General features: G+C 54.7%; 1 protein-coding gene across 14 annotated transcripts in view; it reads right to left on the minus strand.

Annotated features, from left to right (window-relative positions):
• Window positions 1-604: 604 nt before the first annotated feature.
• The window catches only part of IGSF9B (immunoglobulin superfamily member 9B), a 42,617-nt gene continuing 21,473 nt past the window's right edge, over window positions 605-21,748 (minus strand). For 6 of the 14 annotated variants that reach the window (XM_033081824.2, XM_033081823.2, XM_033081822.2 and 3 more), the window contains 8 exons: window positions 19,550-19,725; window positions 18,753-18,979; window positions 17,864-17,948; window positions 16,444-16,605; window positions 15,684-15,729; window positions 12,746-14,377; window positions 4,478-4,599; window positions 605-4,075 (listed from right to left, as the gene is read on the minus strand). In XM_033081824.2, the coding sequence (XP_032937715.1) occupies window positions 3,852-4,075; window positions 4,478-4,599; window positions 12,746-14,377; window positions 15,684-15,729; window positions 16,444-16,605; window positions 17,864-17,948; window positions 18,753-18,979; window positions 19,550-19,725 (2,674 nt within the window). In that variant the 3' untranslated portion in view covers window positions 605-3,851. Of the gene's footprint in view, window positions 4,076-4,477; window positions 4,600-11,211; window positions 11,258-12,054; window positions 12,381-12,745; window positions 14,378-15,683; window positions 15,730-16,443; window positions 16,606-17,863; window positions 17,949-18,752; window positions 18,980-19,549; window positions 19,726-21,748 lie in introns of those variants that run through there. The other 8 variants (XR_004420278.2, XR_004420276.2, XR_004420277.2 and 5 more) reach the window with 8 other exon arrangements.

A 21,748-nucleotide genomic window follows, 5' to 3' on the forward strand; every position in this document is an offset into this window, starting at 1 on the left:
ACAAACCCATCACTCCCTGTGCCTGTGGGTGCTGTTAGTGACAGGCACAGAAACAGGGCCCCACAAATGAGCCCTGAACGCTCCCTCTGCCCCCCTCACACTAACTTGCATTTTCCTTCACGTCAGCACCGCAGAACCAAAACTGCTGGGGCTGCATGGCAAAGTCACCTTAGAAACACGTGGATGAGAGCTCAGCAAGTCCTGCTGCAAAAGCAGGCAAAGCTCTTTCCCTGCTCTTTTTCCACAGGATCTCAGTGGCATCCTGTACCCACCTCTCCAGGTCACCTCCCCCAGCTCAGGGTGCCCCAATCCTGCAAACCCCACAGCAGCATGAAACCAGTGCTGGAGCATCCCCACCTCACAGGGAGATGCACCAGCAAGGACCCCCTAAAACTGGGCTAGCACCCTTGCACTGACACCTCAGCAGAGCCCAGGGACAAATATCCTTGTGATTCAGAGGCATTTTTTCACCATGGGCCAGGATTTGCCAAGGGACCTCATGGAACATCATGTTCAGAAGGTGAAAGGAGGAATTGTATGGTCACTGATATAGAAAGAGCCGTCTACCTCAGACCAGCTTAGAAAATAACAGAGTTTGGCCCAGGAAGATAAAAATCCAGATATATTTTGCAGCATGAAAGGAAAAAAAAAAAAGAAAATGAAGAAGCAGCAGCAGCAGCAGCAGCTGTGTTTGCAAACCACCAAAGCGACACGGAGTTCAAACGGGGGTGAAATGGGGGAAGTGTTTGGCATCGTCTGACACGGCTTCGATGTTTCCAGGTCCACAGAAGGAGAGAGGAGCAACCCTGAAGGGCATGGAAACCAGAGGGCTGGGAGAAGCGAGGAGGTTGCCAAAGCAAGAGGCGAGCCAGTCAGCCAAAGCACGGCCCGAGTCTATCGGAAGGTGACTCGGTCTAGCAGGGAAAGGAGTTAAGGATGGTTTTAGGGAGGAGCTGCTTCCACGAGGCGCCCGGGCGGGATTTCCCACTCCAGCAGCGTGGCAGGTACACGGCTGAAAGAGAGAGGGCTGCAGCTCCAGCCTCTAAAGGTCGAAGACCATGAAAAGCCCAGTGGCTCAAAACACCTGCAAAAGGAAAACAACTCTCAAAAGACTGACCCAGCAAGCCAGCATGCTCCGTCAACCTGCCCGGCACTCCAAGTCCTCTAGAGCTCCTTAAGATGGGATGGGGCATAGTCCTGAGGTAGAACCCCAAGAGTCTGAAGACAGCGCCTGGCCCATCCGAACAGATGTCGTAAATCGTTTGGAAAGCACTCAAATGGAAAAGCAACCCTCTGTTCGAGAGGCTGAGGCAATGAGAGCAAAAGGAAGAGCAAGTTGGCCATGGCACAGGCAGCACAGAGCCTCCACGCCTCCCCCGGCCCCGAGGGTCACCTGTCCGTCAGGAGCAGCCCGGCTGGAGTGAACGGCGAGCTGGAGTTGGCCAAGCCAGGCAGAGTTTTCCCCGCTGCCGAGCGGGAGAATGGCATTAAATCAATTCAGATTCGAGCAGGTTCTAGGGAAAAACCCTAAAAACACACCCAAAGAAAAGAAATTCGCAGTCATACTGTTAGCAAGGTTGAGTTCTCACTCTGAGAGTTGAGGTTCTTACATCAGGTCACTCGTCACGTCAATGAAAAGCCCTGGTGCAGGCTGGAAAGAGAGGGGTATTTCTGACAGACCCTCCCTCCTTCCCGAGACAAACCTGCTGATGGTTTGAGACCACCTACACAAAGTTGTTAAAGCTCAGAAAATATCTGGTTATCGATTTAGAGGATTCATTGTCCAGTGGTTCAAACCTTACTTAGGGCCTGGAGATTGGAAAAGACACGGTGCTCTGCTTTTGGTGGTCACAGGTTCCCGAGCATTCTGCTGGGAGAGGAAGCACAACCTCTAAAACCAGGTGTGTTGAGGCAGAGCAATCGACAGGCTCCGACCTAAAAGTGTGGCGTGGTCAGAGAGCCGGATCACGACCGAGAGCTCACGTCTTTCTCCAAACATCTCAGCCCTTGGAGGTTCAACCAGCAGCAAGAGCAAAAACCAAGGCAAAGCAGAATTAAAGGCGAGATTGCAGAGAATCTCTTGGCAATTCTACCTGGGAATAAACAAAAGTTTCATATGCAAATAGAGAGCCTGGGGCTAAAAACATGCCTGCAGGCTCTCCAGCTCTCCTGACACTTTTTCTACAGCCTGAATCCACTCAAAGCAAGAATATCTACATGAAACACTTGGTGTTTTATTCCCAGGCAGGCTGGAGGGTTTAGCACTTTACCGCAGAGGAAGAACTGTGCAAACCTGGATGCAGTGGTTGATTTTACCACTTCAAACTAAGAAAAAAAAAAAGAAAAAGAACCAACTCTAAAATATTTTAAAGGTAGGGATTGCTTGGTATTAGCACTAAGCATTTACATAGCACTTGCAGTCTGTAGGCCACCAAGTGCTTGTCCAAAGTGCTCAAATATGACTTATCCCCATTTTACAGATGGGAGAACTGAGGCACAGAGAGGTCAAGTGACTTGCCCAAGGCCACGCAGTCAGAGAGTGGAGGCAGAGCAGGAAAGTGAGCCCGGCTGTTCTTGGGTTACACCTTGCCTGCTAAAAACAAACCGAAAAAAAGGCCTATGCAATCCAGAAAACCACCAGCCACCAAACCTACCCTATTCTGAAGAGGAAATACATTCTGGTGAAGAGTTAGAACAGCATTACCAAGGGGAACAGGGGGAAAAGGGAGGGATACAACCCCGGAGGGTGTCACAGCCGACACATCCGGGCTGGAGCAGGAGGAAAAAGGGAGAAACGGTGAAACCAGCAGCAACACATTTTAAGCTGGCGCGAAACGCTGGGCTTAGCTTTGCATGGAGCCATCCACGTCCATCCACAGAGCTGGGCACTTCCAGATGCTCTCCCCGGGGCTCAGCACCTGCCGAAGGAGGCTGTGGGGACCACGCAGCCAAACCCCGCTCGCTCTCCCCGTTCGCAGTTATCGGTAGGGATTAAACATCACACAGTCAGAAATCACATCACCGCACGGCACTGAAGAACATTTGCCTGAGATACACAGAGTGTCGGGCAGAATTAATCAAACCCACCCTCATCAAAGCTGGCACACGCCGCACCTGGAGGGGGAAGCACCCTCAGATCACATCAGCCCCGCACCCGCGCGCTCGCACGGCACCGAGCGCACGTTACCGAGGCTCAGACAAATGGTGATTTCTCACATCTCACACCGATTCGAAGGCTCAGGGTCTTTCTGGCTTTTTCCCTTTCAGAGATAGGTAAGGAAAGATGTCACGGATGGTTTTGCTGCTGTTACCTTCACGTCAAAGGAGGCTGGGAAGGGGGAGGCAGGGAGATTTCACAATTACAGCTTTCCTGGGATTATTTGGTTATGTTTTTATCATAATCAGATTCATGGGATTACCAGTTCCCGCCTGGGTTGTTAGGTTCATGTCACTTAATTACACCCTGTGTCATTCAATTCTTCCGGCGATTGAGGGCCAGCTGCTCAATCCCACACTTTCCCCCCTAAACGCGCGCTGCGGACGCAGATGTCAAAAGCTCCATCCATGCCTTTGAAGCCTAGAGATCTTTTCCAAAACCGAGGTGCAACACCCCCCCCTTCCCATCCCACCCAAACTGTTTGGGGTGGGGGAGAAGTGGATTTGAGGAACACCCAGCCCAAAGCATCCTCCCCAAAGCATCCCCCGGGTCCCCCCAGCTCGTCCCCACCGAACCTCTCAGAGAGGTGACAGCACAGGGGTGTCCCCCCCTCTTTCCCATCACCTCCATCCCCCTGTGGTGTGACACCAGCTCCCTCCACTGCTCCTGTTCAACCTCCTGGGACGGCGCTAGGCTAGAGCAGGGTGGCGTGTCCGCTGGTGTCGTCGTGGTCTACGCTGTTGAGAATGGCTGTCTGGTCTTCAGGGAGCTGCCGGTGGCAGAGGTCGTCCTTCAGCGCTGAGAGCCGGGCGAAGGGGTCCTGACGAGGGTGTCTCTTCTTCTTGCGGAGGCAGACAGCTTCGTCAGGTGACAGTACCTGAGAGCTGGGAGGGTGCTGAACCTGGGAGGCAGAGCCGTCTGGGGAGGGGGGAGAGAAGGCAGATGGGACCGGAGCCAGCAGCAGGCAGAGCAGAGCTCTTTGCTTGCTGAAAAAGGGAGGTGACAGCAAGCCTGGCCCTGAACCCACAGCGTGGTAAGAAGGGAGAACGCTGGGCATCAGGGAAAATGAGATTAACATTCAAAATCCAAACAAATGACTAAATATGGGAGATGCATGGAAAGGACTCGGTTTGGAGGAGCAAAGGAGGGACAACCTGCAGGCAAGCAGCCGGGGGAAGCATCCCTTTGGGAACAAGGAACAAGGGCAGCATCCAGGAACGGGCTTGGAGACCCCCAGGAGATCGGCAGGGATCTGCCCGAGCTCTGCTCACAGCAGGACACAGGGAATGCTGTTGGGCACCGTGGGGTCCTCGCACTCACTGGGTTGTTTTCTGGATTTCGAGGAGCCCTTGGATGACTTTTTGGGCTTCTTTATCCGCTGGTATTTCAGAGCTTCGAGCCTCTCAGGTGCAGCAGCGTCCCCGGGCGGAGATGGACGTTTTCTAGGAAGGAAAAGCAGACACGCGCCATCAGCGGCTCCCGGCCACGCTCGGGCCTCTGGGCGTCCCCGCAGGGGGATCGGCCGATCCCAGCCGGCTCTGCCGTGGAAAAGGAAGAGGTGAGAAACCCGGGGCTGAGGGAGCAGGGCCAGCCAGGCGTGCCAGAGCGCGGGATGGAGGAAGTGAGGCTGTCTCCCTACGTCTCCTCCAGGTTTTCAAGCGGCACCGCGACCCGGCCGGTGCCACCGGCCACGTCCAGCATGGGCACCCCCAGCTCACCTGCCTGCCATGCCAACACTGCTAAACAAAACAGGACGGGGCAGATCCTATGTCCGATAAGGCATTTCTAGGAAGTGGTAGGAAACCCCTTGGGATGAAGAGAGAAGAGAAAGAGATAGGCAGAAGCGGCACGGCAGCATCGAGACGGGCACCACGAGCCACCCAGGGCGGACAACACCGGCGCCACAAACAGCAGGGAGGCAGGATCCTGCTGGCCCTGCTCCCACAGCCAGAAAAACCAGGGGCCACACGACAGACAGGGACACCAAGGGCACACACCAACAGAGCTGGGAGAGGCACCTCGTTCCCAGGTCCCTGGGAGAAGCGACAACAGAAACGCCACACCACAGGAGCATCTGCTCCTGGAACAGCGAGAGGCTGGCAGCTGGAAATGGAAACACTGACAAGGTTTTACTGAGAGGACAAGGAGGGCATTTGCAAAGGGGTGCTTCCTGCAGGAGAGCCAGCAGGTGCAAGGGACAGTTTATCAGCTGTACCCCCCGAGGAACTCTTCTACAGGAACCAGCTCAAGGTGCAGTATCCTCCCCTTTGCAAAGAGATTTTTTATTTTCTTCACTGTACCTGTTTTTCCCATCCAAGGCCTGGAAAGTACGACTGCTGTAGAGAGCAGAGCATTAGAGGAAAACCTTTTCCTTAGGAGAGCAGGCAGTCCAGCTCTTATCTATAACACATCACAGCATCCCCCCTTCTTGCTGCTTTCTCATCTCCTTCCCCCTCTCCATTTTCCTTCCACAACCCTCCAAGAGTCACCAACTCCTAATGCCACAGAAGAAGTCAGAAGTTTATCTGGGATAAACCCAAGCCACTTGCAGACAAGGTGTCCAGAGAAGACAGGAAGCCTCCACAAAGCACCTTTCACTGTGATAAAGCCAACACTTTAAGCCAGGCTCCAATGAGGAAAGCAGATTTAAACCAGCCTGCTGCCACCCTCGAGAGGAGGAGATTCTTCTGCTCTCACAAAGTGGTCACCAGAGGTCAGTAGCCAAACCTTGTCACAGCAGCCACAAAGAGGACAGTGCTGATGGCAGCTCCTGCATCCATCTGTGACGGGGCAGGGATCAGCAAACCCCACAAGCCATGGGCAGCAGCAGGGCAGGAGGAGCCACCTCAACTGGCTGCAAGAGGCAACATCAGTGCCTTCAGACTCCTGCTTGGGCACAGAACCACTGAGGATGATGTCCCCTGTCTGTCAGCAAGGTGTGCCCCATCCAGCACTGTAAAAACACCGTGGCTGCTGGCAGGAGCAGCAGGGAAGGGGTGAGGACATGGGCTGGAGCACAGACCCCACACTCCTGGGCTGTGGTACCACAGTACACCCATCCACAGAGTTTGGAGCTGCTCATCTTCCCTGAGGTCCAGAGAGAGCCTGGCTGGCACCGAAGACACTCTGGAGGCTTTCCCCCACAGGTCCCCACGTGTGCCACCACTGCAGAGCACAGTGCAACAGCAGCACTTCCCATCCAACATCCCAAGCGTCTCCAGAGCATTGAAATTTCAGCTGGAGCACACACAGGCAAGGAGCTCCCAGGAGATTTTTCCCCTTGGGGAGCAGAAGGATTTTTGGGTTTTTTTTTTTTGAAGATGAGTGTGATTGCTTCTCAGTTGTGCTGGCAGCACTAGAGAGCACCCAGGGAAGTGCAGCATGAGGTGAAGAAGCAGCAGAGGCACAGTAGAGGCACAGCAGACGCAAGAGAAACCCAAACACTGGGCACAGAAAAGCTCCTTTTCACGTTTTCCAATGCAACAGAGACGTCAAGGTGCGGAGAGCTCCCGGAGAGCCTCTGTTCCAGCTCCCAGCAGAGTCTCTGTTCCAGCTCCCAGCAGAGCATCACATCAGCCAAAGATGAAGCAGCTCGTTAGACATGCCGGGAGTCCCGCTGGCTGGATCCAAGCTTTTCCTCATCACGAAAACGACGTTTACATTTGCAGAGCTCAAACACCTTCCCAAGTGCAATCAGCCCCTTGTGAGCGATGCTGCCAGCAGCAGCTCTGCCCTCTGAGCTCTCTGAGCTGAACCAACACAGGCAGCCACACGCAGGCTGGCTGAAGGCAGGACCACAGTGACCCACAGGTCACAGCATGGCATTCCCTGCAGCAATTCCTGCTTGAATGGCCAAGGACAGGCTTTTCCCACTTAGAGCCACCATTCTGTGGGGTGCACATGAGTTCCATTCCTGCAGGTTCTTGGCTAGTGGCGACTTCAGCTGCTCCAGCTCCATCACCCATGGAGCTCACATGTGCCAAGCCCTGGACACCACCGAGTTTGATGATCCTGCCACCATCCTGCCCACCAGCCCCTGCCTTCTCCCACCTCTTCCCACCACCCAGACAGCTTTGCCACTATCATTAAAGCTCAGCCTGTAAAAATCTCTTGCTCTTTCCATTCTTTTTTCTTTCTAAGAAGAAGCTGTTGTGGCATGTTGACAAAATTAAACAGATTTACATGAGGGATTACGAGGAAATTGCCTGAAGCTCATTTCCACTAGTTCCCCGTAATTGAACTCGTATTTATACACACAAACATAAACAGTGAGTGCACTGAACCCATGTGCCACCATAAATACTGTCTGACCTCTGGCAAGGAAGAGATACAGAGGACAGAACAATGCTACTCAGCAGCCAAATTTTATCTGCTCTACCCACCCTTTATCTCTGCAAAGGGTGCTGATTCTTCCAATTTAATTTTCATTTTAAGCTCAGCTAGAAGCCTCTTCCTGCCCCCAGAGTTCACATTTTGGGCAGCTGCCCACGCACGAGGGAGATCTTGAATACCAACAGATGAGATGTTCAGGGAGGCAACAGAACTTCTGGAAACTTCAGTGCAGAGCCAAGCAAAGGAGTTCTGAGAAGCCCATGTGAACTCCTGGCACCAATCTTCTGCGAGGCACCACCAACACCTGGAGCAGCAGTTTTCCTCAGTCTTCAAAGGAAAACCCTTCTGCATGAGCAAGTGTCTGGACTGCATGGACTGGGAGGTACTGGAGAGGCCACAAAGATACTGAAGGACCTTCAAGAGTCACAGGACAGGAAAAGGAAGAAAAGGAGAAGAAGTATCCAGCCCAAAACATATCTGAGATGCTCTTCTTCAAATGTCCTTCCATGTACAAAGCAAAGATATAAGGGAGAAGACCCTGAAATCATCACTGACCTCCTTCCACTCAGAAGGGGAGCCCATATGAAAGAAAGGTCCAGGAGATTGAAGGATGTATTTATATATATTTAACCTCATGGAGGTCTCAACACACACCCCCTGTCTCCTCCTCTCCTTGAGCCAAGACATTGACATCCAGGAATAGTTTGGGCAAGTCAGAGCATCCACTGGGATAAAGCAGAGTATCCACTTGAAAGGAGCCCACTGTGTCCTTCAACCCTTCATCCTCCTCACATGAAGAGCTCAATTTTCCTACACGAGGTTCCTGCAAGTCAGAATTCCCATTCTGCTCCGAGCTTCCATCCCGGAACGCTTGGGATCCTTCAGCACAAGAGGTGCCAGAGAAACACCGCGGTGACAGCCCCAGGCCAGGGCTGCTGCTGCTGCCAAGGCACGGCCAGGAGGGAAGGAGGAAGGGGCTGGTCACAGCAGGGAGCACACCAGAGAAGGAGTGCCCTTCTACAGGTCTGCAGACACCACAACTCATCTACACAACGGACTTCACCACCATGCTGACGGAGAGGAGAGAAGGCGAGGGAAACGGGGCTGGGCTGGACAGGAAGAGGGGGATACAGTCACAGGGAAGGGGAGGGGAGAGAGGAAGATAAATGAAAAACAGGAGTGAGAAAATATATAAGGAAATCAAAGAGACTGAAAAGAAAAATAAAATAATAGTAATAATAATAATAATTAAGAAAGAAAAGAAAAACGCACTCAGACAAGCGGACTCACAACTTCTCCAAGCGGAAGGAGGCATGGAACACATGCAGAGGATCAGCACATGGACAGTCTTTAAAGGGGAACCTGTTTCTTTCAAGTGGGGAGCGAGTGCTGCTGCTCCTCCCGCACGCCTGGCGCCGACGTCCCTTCGTCACTCAACACTACGCCACGACCGAGCGCCCCAGCTCCCAGCACCAGCAGTGCTGCCCTGGCAAGGGGGGCCTGGGGAGGCCACCCAGGGCAGGCTGCCGTGCCGAGGGGCAGGGGAGCTTGGTGCCTTGTCTGTGGTTTTTGGGTTTCCCTCTGCAGGGAGACGACAGCCCCCTTTTCCCTGTTCCGAGATGCGTGCTGCATCCTAAGAGAAGATGGGAGAACTCCTCATGCTGGCTCAGTAACAGCATCATTTATCCCTGCCCATCCATAAAAACTACCTGAGCTTCACCTAGCAAAAGCCACCATGCTGCAGCACAGAGCTCACATGCTGCCTCTCCTTCTCCTCTCAACTTTTAATGCTGCAATAGAGAAATCTGGCTGGTCTGGTATAAAATCCCTGTGATCGGCATGCACTGACAATTTTATGACCCCAAATCACCAAGAAATTACTTGACTGGGCTTTCTACTTATTGAGGTAAGATTTATTCTTCTGGCTTCTCCTTTTTGGGGATAATGACTCTGGAGTTGCTCCTGTGACTGCAGCTCCCAGCAGCATCCTGGAGTAGGACACACAGCTGCTCCCATTCTGCTGGGCAGTGTGACCCTGCTCCTCAAAATCCATCAGCCCATGGCAGCCAGCACTGAAGCCAGGCAGGATCTGAGTAGAGCCACACCATTCTCAGACATGAGCCTGGACTCACCTCTCTGTGCTAAAGCCATGTCTGCTCTTAATGTCCCTAATGCTGCCAGAGCAGGGAAGTGCCACAGAGCAAGAACATACAGCCACATCCTCTCTGAGGGCTTCCCCATTTCCCAAAAAGCCTGGCACAGCCCAGATCTCACCAGGGCTTGGTGCCAGCTTTGCTCCTCACGGGATGCTCTGCTCTGGGATCAGCAAGGAAAAACAGAAGGAGAAGGCAGCCAAGTGCTCCAGAGATTTGGAGGCTCAAACAGGATTGGTTTTATCATGCCAAGAGGATGGCTCCTCCATGGAGCACACACATCCACACCCCCTCCTCACCAATCCTGCTCTCCCCACCTCAGGACAACCCTCCAGGTCAGCTGGAGGAACTCCCCTCTCCTGGAAACACCTCCCTGATTTCTCTAGGCACCCCATCTCTCTCATGAGGCTCTTTCCCAGCCCAACAAGGCTCCTCAGGCTGTTGGAGAGGATCAGCCAGGACCTTGATGCTTCCCAATCAAGGCAGCAAAGCTTAACCACTTGGAAGACCAGTCCTAAGGAAGTTTGGGTATGGCCCAATAGAAACAGGCCCATCTACAATCCCATCTCTGCTTTCATAACCAGCCTGGCTGATGGCCAAATAGGTCAGTGTTGCCAATCCTCTGGGTCACAAATTACTATTATCCCATCTGGATTTGGCCGCTTTAATGATACTCTTCTGCTTCTAAGGTCTGAAAACCATCTCCAAATTACTCCATCCCAGTTCCAGAAATGCCTATGGCTATCTAGGAAACCAGCCCCATGAAGGTAGCCCAGGAGGAATTTTCTTGGAAGAGTCAAGATCTGCTTAGGTATGTTTAATTACAGCTGGGTCAGAAGTCCAAGATTTCTCCAAGGAGAATTTCAGGGATGGAGGGATTTTCCCATAACTACACTTGTGATGGGGAAGGAAAAAACACCTTTTTGGCAGCCTGGGACCATAGTTCTGCTGCCAAGCACATAATCCATCTCGGGAACAAGACTTCTCCCATTTTCTGTGATTGAGGAGATTTGGGTAAAAGAAAACAGATCCAGATACTGCTGGAACAAAACTCTCCATGTGCTGGACTGCAGCTGGAGACTGATTTTTGGAGCCCACTCTGAGCATGTTGTCTGCAGCTGGCAGCTCCAGAGGTGGCTGTTTTTCCTGGCTTCAGGGAGTGGCTGTGGGCTTCTCCTGGTTTGGAGCATCTGGGACAACCCCACCTCAACACACACCTCCCTAACAGCACACGACCCTCGTGCACCCTGCCAGGGCCAAAAGTGCCACCATGCTGTGGTGTGTCACCATCCTCCAAGAAGGGAAGGGTGGCCCAGGGAGACAGCAGCTCGGCTCATCCCAAACCCCAGCCCCAAAGGCAGGGGAGCAGCGTGTGCTGCTGGGAGGGGAAACCCAAAAGCCACAGAGACTGTGCGTCCAGAGGTGTTTCCTAGTGTTTTCACATTCCTTATTCCCCTTTAAAGGAAGAGATGGTATTGGAAAAGCCCCTTCCGTGTCCCCTGTCATGCCCCGCTCCCGGCCACCCTCCACAGCACCCACACCATCCTTTCGGACATGGATCACCCTTACCTATTGAGCTGAGGAGAAGCTTGTCTCGACAACACTGCCCAGATAGCTGAGATTAATCAAAAACAAAGCAGTTATCAACACCCGCAAGGAGCCGAGCTCCGCAACACATCAGCACGTCAACAACTCCAAAGGAAAAAGGAGGGAAAGAAACCAAACTGAAACACAAACGAAACGAGGCTGGAGAAGAAAGGGGGAAAGAAACAGAAGAGAAAGGAAAAGAAGAAACAAAAACGATAATCAACAAAGCGAATGGATACACTGCATAAAAGCACGGACAACAGTGCTTGCTCTAACACGGCTCTGTCCTGGAGCTGGCTCTCCTTGGCATGCCCTGCTAGAGACGTGGACCTGTGGCTACATCCCTGACTGCATCGCTCCGTAGCTGGGTTTTCCAGAGGCACACAGAAGTCATTTCAGGCTCGTCCAGCTGCTCTCCCTCCCCATCCTCTCTCCCATGAGCCCTCCTTCCTTCCGTTCAGTACTGGAGGGATTTGCTAAGGCCATAACGCTTCCAGGTACCAGAGGGCGGGAGTGAAATGCGGAGGGCACTGCGGGGTGAAACGCTGCCTCCCCCCTCCCCAGAACACAGCCTCTTCTCCGAACGCCTCCGACCGCACCGGCTCCGCGGGGCTGGGAGCCCCGGCCCCCGACTCCCCTCCGCCACAAGCCGGAGGAGGGGGCTCGACCCCACCAGACAAGAAGCCAGAATGAAGCGAGACGAAAGGATGGGACGAAAGCACGGCTACGGGGTCTAAGGTGCTGTGAAAGACGGAAGGAAAGAGGAGAAATAGAGAGGAAGAGAGAGAGAGAGAGAGACGCTTTTGCCTGGAGCAACCCTGGTACCTGGAAAACCAGCCGCTACTGTCTAGTGCAGCCACATCCCTCTTTAGGGCAGGATCTGAGCGTGCCGGCAGCCTCCCGATCTCCGCTGGGCTTAGTTTATTTTTATTTTTCCTCCTCTCCTGACATGCTGCTGGTGTGGCTAAGTCCTTGATCTCTCCCTGCCCGCGTCCTGGGGCTGCAGCATCCCTTTTGCAGGTGGGGCGGTGACCGTGATAGCTGTTTCTGTCATGCATTAAAGCTCTCTAGACTCCGCGGGAAGGAAGAGGAGGAAGACAGAGGCGCGGCGGCGGCGGCCCTAACGTTCGAAGAAAGCCAAGAGCCAGCAGCTAGAAGAGGAAACAACCTCCAGTGACACCAGGACACTTACCTAAGCGAGCCAGGTCTTTGTACACCTGGTAGACGGCCCGTAGCCCGAGTCACGGCGCTCCCAGATTCCCAAGGGACCGGGAAGGTCGCCTGCCTAAAACCCAGCGCTCTCGGGCGGTGGCCATGCAACCCGTGCCCATGGCACCAGCCTCTGCCTAGCAAAGCCCGCGGGACGCCGTCTCCAAAAGGGATGCTGCAGCGTGCCCAGAGAGACCCTACCAGTTGGGATGGTGATGGCAGGGAGGGAATCAGAGGGAGTGGGTAAGGCAGGGTGGGGGAAGCCAGGAAGGGGCTGGGGGGGTCACCATGGGGCTCACGCACTTACCCTGTGGCGGCTACTGTGGTGGTGGATGTCGGCTCCGGTTGGAGAATCTCCTCGCCAGCCCTCCTTGGAGAAGGGATGTCTCCGAAAACATCCATGGTGTCCACGGGCAGGGAGGAGCCCTGGGAGTTGGAGAAGCCGGTGCCCACGGGGGTGAAGGCGGTGGTCGGTCGGAAGCTGGGGCTGTCCCCGCGGCTGCTGGGCGCCGGAGATCCCGTGGAGGATGGCGTGGACTTGCGGGAGAAGCTGACGGCCGCGGGCGGCTGCAGCGTGATCTCCGACACCTCCGCCTGCTGGATGAGCCCCGGGCGGGGCCGGGCGCGGGCGGTCAGCTCCGGGGAGCTGTTGCGGGAGCTCAGGGGACTTTGGGTCAGAGGAGAAAGCCTTGAAGGTTGTAGCACCACCTGATGTAAACTGGGCTCAGCCCTCCTGACCTGCCGAGGGCTGGGCCGAGGTCGGGGTTGGGGCTCGTACCACCTGGTGTCCAGGCTGAATGTGCTTGTGCCGCTGGGGCCGACGGGCTCGGACGGTTCGTGGTAAGGCAACACGGGTATGCCCATACCTTGGCTGGTATGTCTTAGCTGCCCTTGACATCCCATGGGTTGCATAGGTTTGTCCTGCCACTTGGTGGTAGTGGGCACGGAAGATTGACCCCTGCCCGGTGACTTGCCGGTCCAGCTCTTTGGTGCCTCCAGGGGCAGGATGCCCGAGTAGGATGCGGGGACCACCTGGAGGGAGGAGGGGGGCGGCCCCCGAGGAAGGCAACCCGTGGGCTGGGAGCCCTCGGCCGCCTCGCAGGGCTGGAGCTGGTGGGGGAACGGCGCGGGGGCCAGCTCCAGGCTGCCGAAGGGGAACTCGGCCCTGCCCCAGGGCTCGGGGGACCGGCCCCCCGTGGGGGTCTGGGCCAGGGGCAGCGTGCTGTTGGAGGCGTTCTCCCCGTTCTCCTCGGGGATGGTGGGGTGTCCGAAGGGCCCCTCGGGGGGCAGCGGTGGGGAGGACATGACCGAGCTCAGCGGGCTGACTTCTGGCATGTAGAAGGGCGGCGGGTCCACCTCCCCGGGGCTGCTGCTGCTGAGGTAACCGTAAAACTGGTGGTGGAAAGCCCGGGGGGCCGGCGGGCGGGCCTGGCCAGTGGCCTGCAGGGTGCCGGGACCCTCCAGCGCCCGGTGGAACCGGGGGCTGTATGCTGGTGGCTGAAGGTAGGACTCCTGGCTGGAGGACAGAGGGGTGAGCTGGGCTTTCAGGGCGGCCACGGAGGTGGGCACGACAGGGTCGTCGTTCTCCTCGTCCGACTGCCTGAACTCGGGGTACATGTCCGTCTCCTCCACGAAGGGGAAGCCCTCGATCCGCCGTGTCTTCAGGGAGGGCTCCATCTCCGCTGGGTCCATGACGAAGCGGCCGTCCGGCCCGCGGCTGATGAGCTCGATGGGAGTGGTGGCCTCGGCTTCGGCCTCCGCCTTGGAGACGCTGTACTTCTTGCTGCTGATGGCTCGTTTGGTCTTCTTGTAAAGGGAGAGCTCCTTCTCCTTGGTGGGGCTCAGCATCCGCTTGGCTTGCGGGCCCTGGTCGTCAGAGGACTCCGAGGGGGGACGGAGCGTGCGGATGCTCTCGGGACTCACCTTGCCGGAAGACAACCTGGACCAAGGGGAGAAAAACCGAGAGAGGGGACGGTCACCCGGAGTGGAAAGGAGGCCTTCTCGCCCAGAAGAACAACTCTGGATCCGGAAAACAAAGTGCTACCAGCTCCCAAAAGAGGAACCTCTGGGAGAAACTGGCCAGGGCTAACCAGGATGGCAGAGTCTCGCCAGCAGCGGTGCACAACATCCCTGCTCCTTGGGAGGGCAGCTCGGAACACTCGGGGCAGAAAGATCACACCAACACCTTGCAATAAGCTCCACCAACACCCCAACACCTCACAACAAGCTCCACCAACACCTTGCAACAAGCTCCACTACCCCACAGGGATAAAAGACACATCCAAATCTCGCTTCCAACTCCTTCTGAGGTTTCTTATGTCCACCTGAGATATCCATGCTCAGGAAAGGCCCTGAGAAGAGGGACATCAGGTAAATGTTCCCTCCCACAGAACTCAGCATCTCACTTGGAGATGCTGACAGATCATTTCACACCAACTCTTTCTCCCATTCTCAACACTCAGACTTTAGGCTGAGTGCCTCAAAAGGCAGAGAGCACCAGGATAGTTCCCTCATCCCTATCCAGAAAGCCTTGCACACACAGGATTGAGAGGCAAAATACAGCAGATCCAACAGAGATTGTGCAGGTTATTTCAGTGCAGTGAATGAACTGAAAACAAGATTCAAATCCACCATCACCAGGACATTTTGCAATAGTCCAGGAGCCAAAGAATGAGGTATCCACATCCCAGACTCTTGCACTCCCACCGGGAAGATGCTCCTGCTGATTTACAGCTATACATGGTTTTGATGGGCTTTGCAAGGAGCTGTGGCTTCTGCAGCAGCATGATCCACCACCTTTGGGAACATGTGGAAAGAAGCTTCAGCAGGGCACTCTTCAGAAGAAAAGATGGATTTCCAGGAAAAAAACAGAGAATTACTCAAAAACGAACTGAGCTGGCAGAAGGACTCCATATGCAGCAGGACAGTCCTTGTCCTAAGGAGTCCCTTCCAACTGGTGTGGAATTGAGGTCTATCAGCCAATTCCAGCTTTGGAAGATGTTCATAGATCCAGCGGGGTCATCTCTTAGCTCACTTTGCATTTGTCCCTGCTACTTTCTGCTCCAAAGCCCATTTGTCTCTTGTGAACTGCTGTGTTCCCAAAAGTTCAGGGAACACCGACAAACAACTCATCAGGAGCAACCAAGTAAGGATGAGCCATTTCCATTTGAGCTTTGCAATGACTGTAGGAGGGAGGCACCTTGAAGACCTCACAGCCTGGTGCTGCAGCTAAGACAGATACTTACGGGGACTCCAAACTCTTCCTGCAGTGGGTTATCGAGAGAGGAGGGTCTGGAAGAGAATAAAAAGGGGAAAGAAGAGAGAACGCTGAGGAGGCGCAACACGACAGAGACAAGACAGACTCAACATCAAGACAACAAAAGACACTCAACAAGAGGCCAAGGTTTCATTGCTCCAGTGCTTTAATGGTTGCTGACAACAAACAGCTCCCGTCACAGGGTCCTGCCCGTCCTGCTGCCGCAGCCCCGCAGGCTGGAGGAGACGGAGCCACTTCCCTGCCCTCTCCAGCTCCCCAGCCGCCCCTTTCCCTACCAGCTGCTCCTGCACGGAGGCTGCAGTCCCAGCTTTCGGGAAGCAGAGCAGCAGGGTCTCCTTTGGGGTCTTCTCTAGCCCAGCACTGCCCGCTCCAGGCTGGGAGCAGCTGGAGAGCCCAGCTCCGGGGGGACCTGGAGGAGGTGAGCGGTGCCCCACGTCTGCATCCCAGCCCTAAACCCCCGGCTCTAGGAGTTATCACCACGTGGGAGAGCTCCCTCGGAATTCCCAGGCTAGTTTCTCTGGCGCCTCTTCACCCACCCTGCCTCTCCCGCTCCCGACCGCGGGCGCTGTCAGGCACAGCCGAGGGAGGAAGTCAGGGCTTCACCTGAGGACGCGCACGGACGAAGAAGAGACAGACAGGGAAGAAGGTTACGACCACAACACAACCAGGAGGGGAGAAACGAGGAGGAGACAGGAAGGAGGGAGGAAGCACACCGGGAATGGACTCACCTTTCTTGCGCTTGAGCTTGCGTTTGCGTTGCTTGTTGACGAAGCAGGCGGCGAGTGTGCTGAAGAGGATGGCAGCAGCCAGGAAGCAGATGGTGGCAACGATGCCAGCCAGCACCGGGCGGGCTAGGCCCTCGTCCGTCAGGTCAGGCTGAGGGAAAACGTCTGGGGAAAAAACACAATTCAGGGTTACACCTGCTGCCTTCCCCAGGGAGCTGCCACGGTGTGGAGGCAGTGATAATCTCCAGGAATGAAAATCTCTGTAAAGACCCTGCTTTGAGCCAGCCCACCCACGGCTGGGTGATCCACCAAGGGATTTGATGATCTCAAACCAGGTCACGGAATCATATGGGTTGGGTTGTTTAAGGCCATCTTGTCCAACTCCCCTGCAATAAGCAGGGACATCTTCAATTAGACCAGATTTCCCAAAGCAACCTGATAAACCTTTCTGTGTTAGCTGGTGGACACCCAGGGAAGAAACCTCCACACCAAATAAATACATACTTATGTCCAAACACACATAACTGTAGTCTCCTCCTGAATAACCCACTGCAGCAGCACAAGGTATCTCAACCTCCACCAGTGCTTCATTTCAGTGTTCCAATGAAAACTGGCCTCCAAACCCTTATGACACCCCTTTGCTAAAGAGGAGCACATGTGAAGCCCCAGCAGACCTCAGCTGTGGGCACGTGCAGATGGGCACCCTGCACACCTCGGTGCTCCTGCCGCGTGCCATATCCAGGAACAGCACATTCCCCCACGGAGCTTTCAGCCTGGGAGAGCATCTGCCTGGGGCCGGGCACCTGCCAAAGCCCATCAGAAAAGCTGGGCGTGAGGAGCAAAGGCAGCGAGCAGGGAGGCTGCAGCGAGCTCTCCGCACCACACCGGCACCACTTGGGGGCAGAGGGAGACTGCTGCATCGCAGCACAGCCGAGCTGTGGCTGTTCCACGAGAGCCACAAAACCCGGGCTCACTGCATCCCCATCCCTTCCTGCTGCCCTCGCCCTCCCCAGAGCCATCCCAGCCCTCCTCCACCTGCCCCTCTGCTCCAGAGCATTCTCCGAGCTGCACGAGCAGGGAACACGCTCCAGCTGCAGCATGCTGCAGTCTCCTGCTTGCAAAGCTCTTTTCCCTGTGGACTCTGCACTGCAGTGCTACGTTTCCCTCTCTCCACCTTTCATTCCCGCTCGGAGCTTTGTTCTCCAGGCTCACCGCAGAGCTGGGGCGTGCTGGGCTCTGCGCTGCTCCGGGGATTTGTCCTCGCCTGCTCCCATCAGGAGGCAGCCTGGGGTCAGCGCGGTGTTCAGCACACCCATGACAGCCCTGCACGCCCTCAGCCCAGCTCACAGCCCCAGCCCTGCACGCCCTCAGCCCAGCTCACAGCCCCACAGCCAAGGGGAGAACAGCAGCCAGCCCTGCTCACCTGTACTGGACACACCAGCGACGTTGCTGGGTTCGCTGATGAGATCCTGCATGACCGCCAGCACACGGAACTCGTACCAGGTGTCCTGGAACGCCAAACACACCCGTCAGGGCCCCCACACAGCCTCCAGCCTCATCTTACCAGACCCTCCAACATCCCCAGGATAAATAAAACCCTCTAACATCACCTTTTTCATGTTAGCAAGTCAGGCTTTCATCCTTGCCCAGGGTGTGTGTGGCCAGTAAAATCCTGGCCTCCACCCAAACACAGACACAAAACTTTTCCATCTATTTCTACGTTTTCATCAGACAAAAATTATTGTTCATTGGTTCTAAATGACACAATTCTCTTTCATTAATTAGTATTCTATTCTCTATTGGTTATTGATTTCTCGCTTCTTATGCTAATTAGTTCATATTTTTAGTATCTTTTTCCTCCTGTAGGGACTTTCTAATGTATACTGAGACTTTGTTAGTCTCTTTAGCTTCTAGTTTCTGCAAAATGTCCTCGTGGTCCATAAATCCTACATTCCAATTTCAACAATACATCCTTTTCTCCCAGGCTTTGTTCATTGGAGCATATCAAAACATGAAGTTTCAGTCAAGCTGTGTTCGTACAAAAGTAGTTTATAACAATTTTGTCAAATGCTGGCTAAGAGTAATTGATGAGTAACACACTGTTTATATGTATTTGCTTATGATTACTTAACACTATTAACTAAAATTATTAAAATGTTCTGTCTTTTCCAATCAATCAAGGGATTGAGCACAGAGATCAAGCCACTCCCAAACTTCCCCGAAGCTGCAGAGAATGGTGCAATATTATCACAGAACCACGAAGGCTGGAAAAGATCATTGAGTTGGCTGTGGTGTGGGCAGCCCCTGCTCACCTGGGACAAGTCCTTGGCAAAGAACTCGCTCTCAGAGCCCGGGATGCCATCGTCCAGGATCTCCCACTTCTCTGCCACGCGGAATTCCATGATGTAGCGGTCGATGGGGAAGCTGTGGTTGGCGGGAGGGAGCCACGACAGGAGGACGCCTTGCTGTGTCCGGTTGGCTGTTAGGCACCTCGGTGGGGTAACCAACACCAGAGGCTCTGGAGTTGTTACAGGGAATGCTGGGGACAGAGCAGAATGGACAGGGACACTCTGAGATGGGGCAGGGCAAGCACAAGAGATCCTCTTCCACACGTGCCCCCAGCAGCAGCAGGACCACTGTGGCTGTTCCCACATTCCAGGAGTTTAGGGCACATCTTGGGAGTCTGGTCTCTTATCACAGAAATAGAAAAGTGGATTTTCAAAAGGCACTGGACTAATGAGGCCATGACTCCAGGTCTTCCTGCTTCCTGTCACCTCCACCTGAGAGCCCAAAGGCTCTGAGCTGCAACAAGTGATCCCGTGCTCTATTAATACCTCCTGATCCCAGCTGAACTTAAGGAAGATCTGAAAGGTGACTGGCACAGTACAGCTCTCCCATCTGCATCTCAGGACAAGCCTTCCAGAGCCTAATGCACCCAGCCAAGTCTGCAAGCTTCACCCAGAAGCCTCCACAAACTATCTCCTACACGGCTGGAAACTTGCTGATGATGTTCATAGCAGACAGGACACAAGGAGCAAGGCAAAGGGCCTCTTCTCCTCACAGACCAGATTCCTCCCCGGCCCTCCCCTTGTTCCCAAGGAGGACCTACCTAGAGTGTTCACAGTGACCACCTCACTGAAGGAGCTGGTGCCCAGCTTGTTTTGAGCCAAGACACTGAACTGGTAAGCAGTCTCTGGTTCCAAGGTATCCACCAGTAGCCAACTGGAACCAGCTGGCACAGGGAGAGACAGCCAGTCATGGGGTCCAAACTGGGCTCTCTTCATCCTGCCAAGAGAAAAGGGAGCATCCTCAGGGAAGTTGTCTTTGACAGGGAGGACAAAGAGGCAGCATTAACTTCTTATGCAAAAATGGAGCTTTCCCGAGCGATGGTTTGGTTTGACAGCAGTGATGTGGATGGACGTGGGGCAGCCCCTTGCCACCCACGAGCTGGCATAGGACACTGTCCCCTCGTGTCCCACCAGCTCTCAGGGGCACTGCCACCAGCTCTCCCCTCTGCCCTGAGCTGGGTCAGGGATAACAGCAGTGCTGCTGACGTGATCTCCACCAGATTCCCATGAGCAGAAGTGGGAGCTGGAGCATTTTGGTGAGAGCTGCAAAGGGAACGGCTGACGCAGGAGACAGGCCCTGTTCCCATTTATACCTCGACATCTCCTGAGCCAGAGCCAAGTTTTCCCTCAGCTGTAGCCCTGTACATGTCATCCCACGAGAGACATTTAACTAAATCCCCATCTCTGCCACATTTGCACAAGTCGGGGGCTGCCAGCACAGCCTGGGGCACCACTCAGGGTTTGGCAGAGCAGCAAAGGCACTGGCAGGGAGTGCAGGACAGAACCTTTCTGCTGGGGTCTAACCACAAACCCAGGGTGAAAAATGCTCCCAGAGCCATCCCAGTGTCACCCAGCAGCATGCAGCCACCTCCACAAGCCATTAACCCCACCAGGATCCCACATCCCAAAGCAGCACCACTGCACTACTCCATACTGCAAGTATAGGTGCTCCTGTTAGAAAGATGCTTTAAGGAGTCTGAGCCCTCAGCTGCAGGTTTTGGTGATGTTCACGGAGAATTTGGGAAGGACTGGTGCAGATGGTCTGTCCTGCACAGGTAAGGGGCACATTTGCAGCCACCAGCACACAGCCAGGTGAATCCTCCCAGCAGGAAAAGATGGAGCAAAGAGAAATAATGCTGCTGTCCAGGGAGCAGAAGGTGAGGCAGAGAAGCAGCAGCAAGCCATGGAAAGGAGCAGGTTGGTGGAGAGCCATGCACGAGCCCTGTGCCTCCACCAAACCCAGGGAAAGCCTCTGGATCACGGCAGCTCCAGCTGGGACTGCAGATCCCAGGATCCACCCCCCTATGGCAGAGGCAGGAGGGCAGCAGGGCTGCCCCTCTCCTGGGCAGGTTTCCCTGCAGTGTTTAATCCCACTGCTCTCACATCCCTCCTTCCTGGCACTGCTGCAGGCAGGGACACATAAGAAAGGGGCTGAGGGTGGGAAAAGCAGAGGGAAATGCAGCACTGGACTGGGAGAACCCTCTTGCTGAGGGAGGACTGGAATGCTGTGGGAGCCCTGGCCACCCCTGGAGGGCATTTCAACAAGGGCTGGCATGGGAGAGAGCACAAATCCAGAGAAAATGGAGCCATGTTTTGCTTGAGCATCCCACAGGCACAGCAGGGAGGAAAGCACATGGATGGCACTGCATGAGCCAGCTGTGTCCCAGATCCCTGCTCCCAGGGAACAGCACATCTCACAGGAATCACACCCCAGGGTCAGGCCACTGCCTCCCTATCCAAAGTCCCCACAGGTCCCTGTGAATTCCCTAATGCAAGCTTGGTGCAAACACCCTTCCCTGCTGGCTGCTCTCTCCCTGTGGAGTCTGGAAGAGCCACGAGGAGGCAGGAATCCGAGAGCAGGTTGCAGAGCAAGAGCAGCAGCAGCAGCTGCTGATGCAGCCACATTGCCAGAGCACAGAGTTTAACCACTCCTTCCCAAGGACATTTTCATCAAAGCAAGGTCTGTGCTGCTCAGCTTGCTCCCTCATTTTCCCCCCTCTGTTCAATCTATTCCTTCTTTCCATCTCCAGACAGACAGCCCAGCCCCAGGCTGGAGCAGAGCAGAAATCATTACAGGCAGCGTCTCCCTCTCTCCTCTCTATCAGCAGCCTCCATCAGGGCAAATTAAGGCAAGGAAAGAATGAGAGAGCAAGAGGAAAGGCTGAAGAATGCCAGCCTGAGCCTGAAAAGGGAAGGCATCACCCCCTCCACATTTCCAAGGGTGATTCTTTAGAAGAAGA

The sequence above is a fragment of the Catharus ustulatus genome, chromosome 28, assembly GCF_009819885.2.
Source record: "Catharus ustulatus isolate bCatUst1 chromosome 28, bCatUst1.pri.v2, whole genome shotgun sequence".
NCBI lineage: Eukaryota > Metazoa > Chordata > Aves > Passeriformes > Turdidae > Catharus > Catharus ustulatus.